The 12071-nt window shown below is 34.6% G+C and overlaps 1 protein-coding gene across 1 annotated transcript; it reads right to left on the reverse strand.

Annotated features, from left to right (window-relative positions):
* Positions 1-9789: 9789 nt before the first annotated feature.
* Positions 9790-11099, reverse strand: LOC149158463 (carbon catabolite repressor protein 4 homolog 2-like). The gene is made up of 2 exons (XM_089433993.1): positions 10596-11099; positions 9790-10341 (listed from the first exon to the last, which is right to left on the reverse strand). The coding sequence occupies exons 1-2, from the start codon at positions 11097-11099 to the stop codon at positions 9790-9792; spliced, it is 1056 nt and encodes a 351-aa protein (XP_089290119.1).
* Positions 11100-12071: the final 972 nt, after the last annotated feature.

Genomic DNA, 12071 nt, shown 5'->3' on the forward strand with positions numbered 1-12071 from the left:
ACAGTAAAATTAGTACATACTTCCCTATAAACAAAAAATTCCTTGTGCTTTATGATCCCTAATGGGATGTTTAGTATTAGCTTATGTTCTAACTAACCTAACTTTTAGATGTTTTGTGGTAGCAAGGAGATGATGTGTTTTTTCCTCTCTTAATATATTTCATTAATACTATACTTCAATAATGTGTATTGATCATTCTTTAGCGATGTGCTCCATTGAGGTTTTTATGTTATTCCTAGGTCATACATTCACCATTATTGAGGATAGTAATATGATTAAAAAAATCAAGTATTTTGTAAGCAACAAGTATAACACGTCATATTATGAAATTTAAGGATGAAATCACCCCTATAAATAATAAGGTATGAAATCCATTTACATTACCTTTTCCCATTACCTTTATCATGACTATACTTCCAACATCCATTTACCATAATGGACCCAGCCAGTCCAATCGACTGTCATGATCTTACCTTCGGTTGTGCTTACTCATGCACCCAGCTTCATCTAAATCTTACATTACCTTTCGGGTACAACACATCTCTCCTCGAGCTCCATTAAGTTTCATCTTTACCCAAACAATTCCAAAGGCTCAAAACATAAAAGGCAAGACAAGAAACAAACAAGAAGAAAACCAATAACAACACGAATTCGAAAAAAGTGGCATGATCATCCACTAGACACAACAAAATTGCAAATCAACCGTGATAAAATAATAAAATAAAAAATTCACAAGACTAAAAACAAACACCATGACTCAATCCCCATGGCTCCTAAGGCAAGCTCAACCTCAATCTTCTTTAATATTTCATGGAAATTTGCTTTTCCATGCAATCCCCTACATCATACTGCCATTAACACATTACTTTTAGTGCAATCACAAACATAAAAATACACCAGATACCTTAGCTTGTTGTGCCAAGCATTTTACCTTGTGACTGAACACATCCATTCCATCTCTCAAGGGACTCCAATTATCTTGACAAATCCATTTGTAACTAGAGACTAGCTAATATACCTATCAATTACATGTTCATGAATCTAGCAGGTATCCACATAACATCAAACAAAATCAAGGTTAACAAGACTTCCTATATGTAAAGCACTCGTTCATTAGGAATTAGGGTTTCCAAACATAGCCAAACGAATTCTTACCCGATTCTTTTCTTTTACCTTTACCCTGTTGCAACTGAGTCTTACTATATACTGCCACGTCACCCAATTGTTAGTTATATAAACACATAAACTATTACCTCGTCACGCTAATACCAACCATGTTTCCTGCAACTGCTCACACTTGTCAAAACACATGTTCCAAATATCAATACAATCATAACTATGAATTTTAAATCAACTTTTACAAACAATCATGTCATAATCCATACTCAACTCATATTCATTAAACATAATTCTACAACTATCACCTACTACACTCAAGCACCTACCAACTGCCTCAACACATATATGTTAGTTCAATCAAGATTTGTTACAAATATCTCAAACTGTATTTACACAAATAGAATTGAAATAGAGGGCATTCAAAGCTAATGAATCTAGTTGGCAGTATCTTTGTGGATTGTTGGTAACAAAGAAGAGAAATTAGAATTTGATAAAAACTCTTATTTGATGAGGTGGCATCCAAGTGACTGACTGTCTTTGAGATTTTTCCTCCCGAAATTTTGAACAATGGGGTACTGTAATCCGTTTGTATATCCCAAACCATAAGATATGTTAAAAATTGAGAGAGATTTTTAATGATGATGTTGGAAGAAAAAACCACTTTCCGTTTTTAAAAATTCATTTCCACCTGCTCGGAAACTGCATTTGGAAACATTGGCTAAATACAAGCAAATCCAGGAAAATATGCTCGCAAAGATTCATCCGAATTTCCAAAACTGTAACATATTTTAGAAACATGAGAGAGGTTTTTCTAAACGAGGATCTTATCATAAGAAACCTCTTTTAATTTTTTTAAATTCATTCTCAGCGATTTCTAAACCATGTTTCAAATTATTGTTCTTTTCTAGGAGAAAACATAATTTAACTGACCATGAAACAAACATGTGACATGGATGTGGGGGATGATGTGGAGGCACATGGTTGGTGGAGATGAACTGGAGTCCGCAAGGGTGATGTGGAGAATTGACGTGGAGGTGAGTGGGGAAAATAGTCCAAGTGGAAGGCAGTGAGTGGTGCGAGAGTGACAACGACGTTAAATGTTTGTGGGAGGTGATATGCAGAATGGGTACACAGTAGAAAGGGAATGGAGATTTAGTGGAAGTGAAGGGTGACATTAGCGGGAAGGCGGGTTACGGCAGGAACGGTGGAAACCGCTTTCGGAGGGGGGTCGAAGCTGTTTGTGGTATTAAACGGGGGGGGGGGGGGGGGGGGGGGTCCGAAATCATGAGGGGAGGACACGTTGTGGCGGGGAAACTAGTTTTCGTCACGCTAATACCAACCATGTTTCCTGCAACTGCTCACACATGTCAAAACACATGTTCCAAATATAAATACAATCATAACTATGAATTTTAAATCAACTTTTACAAACAATCATGTCATAATCCATAGTCAACTCATATTCATTAAACATAATTCTACAACTATCACCTACTACACTCAAGCACCTACCAACTGCCTCAACACATATATGTTAGTTCAATCAAGATTTGTTACAAATATCTCAAACTGTATTTACACAAATAGAATTGAAATAGAGGGCATTCAAAGCTAATGAATCTAGTTGGCAGTATCTTTGTGGATTGTTGGTAACAAAGAAGAGAAATTAGAATTTGATAAAAACTCTTATTTGATGAGGTGGCATCCAAGTGACTGACTGTCTTTGAGATTTTTCCTCCCGAAATTTTGAACAATGGGGTACTGTAATCCGTTTGTATATCCCAAACCATAAGATATGTTAAAAATTGAGAGAGATTTTTAATGATGATGTTGGAAGAAAAAACCACTTTCCGTTTTTAAAAATTCATTTCCACCTGCTCGGAAACTGCATTTGGAAACATTGGCTAAATACAAGCAAATCCAGGAAAATATGCTCGCAAAGATTCATCCGAATTTCCAAAACTGTAACATATTTTAGAAACATGAGAGAGGTTTTTCTAAACGAGGATCTTATCATAAGAAACCTCTTTTAATTTTTTTAAATTCATTCTCAGCGGTTTCTAAACCATGTTTCAAATTATTGTTCTTTATAGGAGAAAACATAATTTAACTGACCATGAAACAAACATGTGACATGGATGTGGGGGATGATGTGGAGGCACATGGTTGGTGGAGATGAACTGGAGTCCGCAAGGGTGATGTGGAGAATTGACGTGGAGGTGAGTGGGGAAAATAGTCCAAGTGGCAGGCAGTGAGTGGTGCGAGAGTGACAACGACGTTAAATTTTTGTGGGAGGTGATATGCAGAATGGGTACACAGCAGAAAGGGAATGGAGATTTAGTGGAAGTGAAGGGTGACATTAGCGGGAAGGCGGGTTACGGCAGGAACGGTGGAAACCGCTTTCGGAGGGGGGTCGAAGCTGTTTGTGGTATTAAACGAGGGGGGTCCGAAATCATGAGGGGAGGACACGTTGTGGCGGGGAAACTAGTTTTCGTCACGCTAATACCAACCATGTTTGCTGCAACTGCTCACACATGTCAAAACACATGTTCCAAATATAAATACAATCATAACTATGAATTTTAAATCAACTTTTACAAACAATCATGTCATAATCCATAGTCAACTCATATTCATTAAACATAATTCTACAACTATCACCTACTACACTCAAGCACCTACCAACTACCTCAACACATATATGTTAGTTCAATCAAGATTTGTTACAAATATCTCAAACTGTATTTACACAAATAGAATTGAAATAGAGGGCATTCAAAGCTAATGAATCTAGTTGGCAGTATCTTTGTGGATTGTTGGTAACAAAGAAGAGCAATTAGAATTTGATAAAAACTCTTATTTGATGAGGTGGCATCCAAGTGACTGACTGTCTTTGAGATTTTTCCTCCCGAAATTTTGAACAATGGGGTACTGTAATCCGTTTGTATATCCCAAACCATAAGATATGTTAAAAATTGAGAGAGATTTTTAATGATGATGTTGGAAGAAAAAACCACTTTCCGTTTTTAAAAATTCATTTCCACCTGCTCGGAAACTGCATTTGGAAACATTGGCTAAATACAAGCAAATCCAGGAAAATATGCTCGCAAAGATTCATCCGAATTTCCAAAACTGTAACATATTTTAGAAACATGAGAGAGGTTTTTGTAAACGAGGATCTTATCATAAGAAACCTCTTTTAATTTTTTAAAACTCATTCTCAGCGGTTTCTAAACCATGTTTCAAATTATTGTTCTTTATAGGAGAAAACATAATTTAACTGACCATGAAACAAACATGTGACATGGATGTGGGGGATGATGTGGAGGCACATGGTTGGTGGAGATGAACTGGAGTCCACAAGGGTGATGTGGAGAATTGACGTGGAGGTGAGTGGGGAAAATAGTCCAAGTGGCAGGCAGTGAGTGGTGCGAGAGTGACAACGACGTTAAATGTTTGTGGGAGGTGATATGCAGAATGGGTACACGGTAGAAAGGGAATGGAGATTTAGTGGAAGTGAAGGGTGACATTAGCGGGAAGGCGGGTTACGGCAGGAACGGTGGAAACCGCTTTCGGAGGGGGGTCGAAGCTGTTTGTGGTATTAAACGGGGGGGGGGTCCGAAATCATGAGGGGAGGACACGTTGTGGTGGGGAAACTAGTTTTCGTAACCCCCCCCCCCCCCCCCCCCCCCACACACTGTTAAAGAGAATCATAATAGGAGGAGGGGTCTGAAAATACGATGGATCCATCCGATAAAAAAGGTGATGTGATTGGAAGCTAGTAATATATGAGTTATTTAACCACATACGGCAAATCTCCATTTGTCGTTTTCAACTCTACACTAAAACAAAAGCCATAGTACTAATGCCTTATTAAAATTCGTTTAATCACATTTAAATGATGTGATTAATTTAATCTAATCATGCTTAATTATGCTCTAATGATGCATTTTCACTTGCAAAAATATTTCTTTATTTTTCTTAAGGTTTTGACATTTTTTTGGAAATAATTTACAACATGGAATATTATTTACAACATTTCAAACATAATAATGATCAGCTATAATCAAATGATCCTATTAAAATTATACCACCCTAACAAGACATCACCAAAAAGAACCATCATCAGATTGGTCTCAATCCAAGCCTTCCAGGGCTTCAGGAGCATTTTTCCAACCCAGTCTTCCAAAACTGTTAACTCAACCCACAACTTATACAAGGCTTCCAAAGTGTTTGTCCAACCAAGAATTCTAGGACTAGTAACTCAAGCCACCAAGTGCTTCCATAGAATTTTTCCAACCAGGGATTCTAGGACTAGTAACTCAACCGAAGCTGTTACAGTGCTTCCACATCATTTGTTCAACCAAGGCTTATAGGACTAATAACTCAACCCAAGCTAAGGAAACATGAGAACCAAAAGAATCATTTCAAGGAGGGTTGGTTGTCTCTCTCGTCCACCGTTCCCAAGAGAAGAGGGGGTGTTTTTGACATGTTCTCCGTGACCGAATGCTAGTCAGAATCTTTGGCGCCTTACCTTTAGCTACTTTTTTTGGGACCTACCTCCTGAGTAGTTAGCTTAGGCGATACTTTCTAACTGATCCTTAGAAACATTTTTTATGTATAAGGCCTCTATTTTCTTCATTTTCCATTATTTTCATTCATTTTCCTCCTCTCATGCAACCTGTGACCTTTCATCTCATTTTTCTCCTAATTTCCATTATTTTCCTCCTCACATGCAACCTGTGACCTTTCAGCTACTTTTTCTCCTATTTTCCATTATTTTCCTCCTCACATGCAACGTGTGACCTTTCACCTCCTTTTTCTCCTAATTTCCATTATTTTCCTTCATTTTCCTCCTCACATACAACTCGTGACCTTTCACCTCCTTTTTCTCCTAATTTCCATCAGTTTCATAAATAAATGCACCAAAATACTTTTCTTCCTCTTTAATATATTTTTACAACTTAGAATGCATGTCCCATCACCTGTAGTATTTATATATTTATAAATGGTTTTGTTTGCCATATATTACACACCTAACCTATATGTCGTTAAAGATCATGGCTTGAGTGCACCATTCCATAAGAAACTGTCAAGCCTACATAATTTATAACTTCCCTGGTATTTTGTACATTGTATCCTCTATTATATAATTTCAGGAAAACAACATTTTTTCAATGTTGAGATGCAATTCAGTTTATCAAGCCCCTGGAGTGGCTGATTAGAATTTATTACTTTTGTTATTATCATGAAACATTACCTTATATACAAGAAAGAGAACATTTTGTCAATATGAAAGGTATCTTGAAACCCTGTAATGGTAAATAGGGGTAATGCTTCTTTTCAAATTTAGGTGGTTCCCAATATTTGGCTATAACTCATGTAAGAGTCTTACAATATTCTACTCTGTTTGTTGTTTCATAGATGTATATATTAATATTTATTTACAACATTCAATTATTTCTAGGTATATTTATATATATGTGCCTTTTTTTCCTTATATTATTTATTTATATATTTTTTTCACTTCACTTTGCACATTTTCTTAAAAAAAAGGCCCTGTATTTACAATTAACCACTTAGGAATGGGTACATAAACTTTATTCTCAGGGAGATTTAGAGAAAAAAAATCATTCCAACATATTTACTTATGTAGTTTATGAAACTAAGTCTATCACGAAGCACACGATGGAGATAAGAAGCTCAAAACCAACAAGAATTAATTTTCCCACTAAGCAAATCTTCCCTCTAGCCATTCTCACATCCCACACAACTACCATGACAATGACAATGACCACACACACAATGGAGATAATATGCTCATAACGAACAACAATTAATTCTTCTACTCACCAAATCTCCCCTCTAGCCAATTTCACATCCCACACAACTACCATGACAATGAGAACGCACACAATGGAGATAAGATGCTCATAACCAACAAGAATTAATTTTTCCACTAACCAAATCTCCCCTCTAGCCGACTTCACATCCCACACAACTACCGTGAAAATGACCACACTTGGTCCAATGCTTATAGATCATAATGATATCAAAATTGTGGTTTAGCACAATTATATATATATATATATATATAACTTTGTATCAATGCATAAAGGTAAACTAAAATGCCTACATATGAGTGGAGTGGAATGCTACCTAGGGATAGTCATTGCACAACTTCTAAGAAAAAAAGGAATCATTGTCTTAGAAATATAGGATTATAGAAAGTTCACTTAATTGTAGAAAGATACAATTTAATTTTAGTGATACATAATTTAGTTCTAGTGATAATATCCATTTAACTAAGAACATAATAGGAGAAATAAAAAAGAAAAAAATGCACAATTCTTTCTGTCTATCTAATTTTTAGTAAAGAAAAAATTAACATAAATTACGACACAATTTACCGTGACTATCAAACAACAACAAGGAATATTTCATTTAATAAGGTTCTTTATTTTTCTATCTCAAGTTATGGTCATAACCCTTGAGATGCATATTTCCTTGCATTGCAGGTTTTCATGCGGGGGTGTAACTAAACATGGCTACAATTGGGATGTGATTGGAAGAATGATTAACGAACGAAGTGCATGGTCCTTCACCTCCTCCTCATCAATAATCTCTAGTAAACACACTTCCTTCAACTTCGTGGCACTGTAGAACATGTAATCCAACATTCCCTAAAAATTGCCTCGATGATTTATGAAGAATGTAGTGAAACGTGGCTCCCCTGTTGACCATCAATTTTCTCCAACAAGTCTTCTATGGGAACATTACATCAGGGATAGGAAAGATAAGCGTTTTCTTAAGGTATTGAATGAGGAAACTATAGTTTAATAGATGCTCGTAATCCAAAATTTCCTCTGGTAAGGGATTGTCTCAAGTTATGGGAGTTCAATTTTTTCAAGCTTAATTGATTGGGGATAAAACATCAAAAAATAATGTTTTTATAAAATAATTGTAATGATTTAGATGTTTAAGTTGTTTCTTATTAAATTCATTATAAAATAATTTTAACCATTTAGATGATTTTAAGTTGTTTCTTATTAAATTAGAACTTAATCCAGTTAATCCAACTACTTACAAGCACATTAAGAAATAATTTTTTAATATGATCTAAAATCAAATTAATCTTTGTTAAGTTTTAAACATGGTTAAAAAAGAAAAAATTGAAATCATATTAATATAAACAAAAAAGGATACAATCACGAAATAAATGATTCTAATAACTTAAATGTCGAGGAGGGAAAGGGAAGCCAAGCCTCTCAAAACCACTGAGGAGTGCTAATATAGCTACTCACCAACAACACAACATAAAAATTCCTAAGGTGATTTGAAGCAATGTTTCAGTGTTTTCATTTAAAATTTAGGAGCAATGTTTTAGTGTTTTCATTTAAAATTTAGGAGCAATGTTTTAGTGTTTTCATTTAAAATTTAGGAGCATGTTGCTTTTATGAGTTAGGAGTACGAAGGGAAAAATAAATTTGGAATTATATAGGATTATGAATAGTAAAATATTATAAAAATAAAGTTATACAATTGATTTTGTTTTTTTATTATTCAAATATTCCAAAATTTGAGATTATCAAAATTATTTCAAAATTTGAAACTATATTATGAGAGATAAGGGGATAAGTTGTTTTACAAATTCTTTCCATTGTCAATTCACAAGAAGACAAACTAGACAAAGGAAATTGCATTTAGTCCAAGCTTTAGCATTTCTCACCTATCTATAGATCTAGGGCTTTCATTTATTTATTTTTACTCTTATTTTAGCAAAAATACCATTTTATACTGTAATGTTCTCATACTCTACACAATGATTTTAGATGATTATGTTTTATAAGACACCAGGCATAAGAGTGAACCACAATATTGTGCTCTTTATGTTAATGAAAATCGATAAATAAATTTCTAGCTTTAAACATTTTATTGAACCATTAACATATATTTCTTTCAAGGCATTGTCTATACTCCACAGATAGAGGTGTTGGGTTTATAGGTCAGGTGATTTGAAATTGGTACTGGAATAAAGATGAGAGGATGATAAGGTAAACAAAAAAACAAAAAAAATCATTTTTTAATAAAATTGAGTTATTCTCATACATTTTCAACTATATAATTTAAACTTATTTATATGTTTAATAAAATATAGACATTTTTTTAAGATTTAATTAATTATAATTTAAAAACATGAAAACAATTATATAGTTTAAACTTATTTATATTATTATAAAATAAATACACTTTTATTTTTCTTGAGTTTCATTAATTGTAATTCAAAAAACATGAAAATGATTGAAACGATAAAAGAAAAAAAAAAATACTAAAATAGATCCAAATCAGCTTATTTTTTTAAAATTGCAATTATCGAAACTATTGAAAAAATTAATATATATAGAATATATTTTTCAGTGAATCATAGTGTTAGGATAACATGTTTTCAATAATCAAATTTCTAAATCAAAGGAGAATAATCACACTGTGAGAATAACATGATTTTAAATAATCACATCAATTAAAAATCAAAATTAATCGATCATTGATTCTATCTCATCTCAGCGATTTAAAAACAGAAATTACTCAGCGATTTAAAAACAGAAATTACTCCACAATTTTACAGCCACTAAGAACCAATAGCTAGAAACATTTCGCTTCCTCAGTGTTCTATTGGTATCGGTGGCTTTGGCCATAACTAAACTCGACTGCAATTGGGATATTTCCTTTTGCTGCTGGTTTCGATGTGGAGATATAACTAAACTCGACTGCAATTGGGATATGATTGGAAGAATGATTAACCGAAGGAAGTGCACCGTACTTCACCTCCTCCTCGTCAATTAACTCCAGTAACGACACCAACTTCAACTTCCTGGCATGGTAGAAAATGTAATCTAACGTTCCCTGAAATTTCCCTCGGCTATTCTCAATGAAGGTAGTGAAACGCGGCTCCCCCGTTTTACCATGCATTTTCTTCAACGCGTCTTGTAGGGGAAGATTGCATCGGGAATAGTTAAAATAAGCATTTGCTAAAGGTATTCTATGACGAAACATGAGTTTAATGGATGGATCATAATCCGAAATTTCTTCATGTAAGGGATCCACATAGCCTTTCGTAAGAAGTGAGTGGGGAGCGCTTCCGGACAAAGAATTGAAGTCCCCACATAGTACAACAGGAATATCGTGGACAAACTTCTCCAAATCTTTGAGCAAGTAGTAGACCTGCCATAGCTTTACATCACTGTTTTTAGGATTAGCATGGATGTGGGTATTGGTTATGCACAGACGTTCACTAGTTTTTTTTTATGGAAAGGATGACATGCAGGGCAATGTTGTCTTTATATCTCAAATTAAAACGTTGCACAACCATCAACAGTTGGAATGTTGCCTTCTCTTTGCTTTCGCTTAAACATCCCTTCATATCCTAATTTGGCCAATTCTGGATGGAAAAAATCAGAAAAATGGTTCTGTTGTACCTCCTGGAGGCAAATGATGTCAGGTTCACACTCTAATATTTCCTTCAACAAGTTTTGTCTGCGATTTTCCCAACTGAGCGCGAATGGAGGACAGTTGGGGAACTGCTCTGAAGTAGCATACACGTCTGCCAGAATGTTGTATGTCACAACTCTGAATGATGGACCCCTCAAACTTCTATCATACCTGTCGTTGGAAAGTTGAATCATTCGCCTAGGAACGGGGTGGGGAAATGGAATAACTGGCTCAGTAACGAAAAACCCCTCTCCTTCAATTTCTAGAAGTAATACCTTGCCTACGTCCTGCGTGTTGGGTTTATAAGACTCGGAGGCAGACAACAACATATGAGTGTTGTTTGGAGAAATGCTTTCACCAACACTATGGACGCAATACCATCTCTGCCTCCTTAAATCCTCATCATCATCGCTGAAATGACCGTCTACCACATCTTTTACACACAGCGTTATATCAACAATAGGTTCTATGGAAACCCTTTTCAATTTCATTTTTGCCAGTAACTGTAATTCCGCTTCGATAACAACAACTTCTCCTCCTATGTTCTACCAGCTTTAGTAGCGTTGTTACCCCTTGCGACTTTGACTTCTTGTGAACTCAACTTTTTTTTGGTTAAGATCGATGCTCTGCTCTATAAACGGAATATATGGATCCGTGCTTTTACCCGCTCCTCAATAAACAGAAGAGATGGATTAGTGCTCCATAAGCTTTTTGTATGTATAGCTTAAATATGTTGTACGTTAAACCAAAAAAATCTATTGAACTTCGAGCTTGGTTAAAACGTCGGCATTTGGATAATTTAGGAAAGATTGAAATATTAAAAAAAAAACATATTTTTGAAACGAAGTTTGCAATCTTACCCGTATTTTGGCAACTAATTATATATGGCAATGGATGGAACCAACTTTATTTTGTTCAAGTTTATGGAAATGATTTTGTTTACTTTCATGCAATTAAACTAGCGTTACTTGTTTCTTTTCCTTTCCTACATTTAGAATAGGGTTATTTGTTGTTCTTTACTTTTTTCTTCGAATAAAGTACATCTACTTTCTATTATTTTCTGTAAATAGGGTAGGTTTACTGTTTGCCATTTATTTTTCTACAAAATTAGAGTATGTTTACTTGTTTTTTCTTCTAAAGTTCCTAAGTATTTTTTGTATTTTTGATATAAAGTGAGGTCATTGTACAACATAGTTTCCCTTGAGGTGAATGAGATCCACCAAAGGACAATACATTACATGTTGCACAAATAGCTTTGGCCCTCTAAAGTTAGTTTGTGTTTGTACAAACATGAAGCTAATAAGTGAAGTCAATACAGCAAAGACAATTAACATTCTTTTTCTAACACTAAGGAGCAGTGATATTATTAAAAATAACAATAGACTGAATCTCATTAAAAATAATTAATGCAATTTATATTCAAAAGTTCAAAGATAAAATCATCAAGGTATAAGAAAATCTTT

This window comes from Pinus tabuliformis, chromosome 5_2 (assembly GCF_031772625.1).
Source record: "Pinus tabuliformis cultivar Carrire ecotype Pingquan chromosome 5_2, CPIR1, whole genome shotgun sequence".
In the NCBI taxonomy this organism is placed as follows: Eukaryota; Viridiplantae; Streptophyta; class Pinopsida; order Pinales; family Pinaceae; genus Pinus; species Pinus tabuliformis.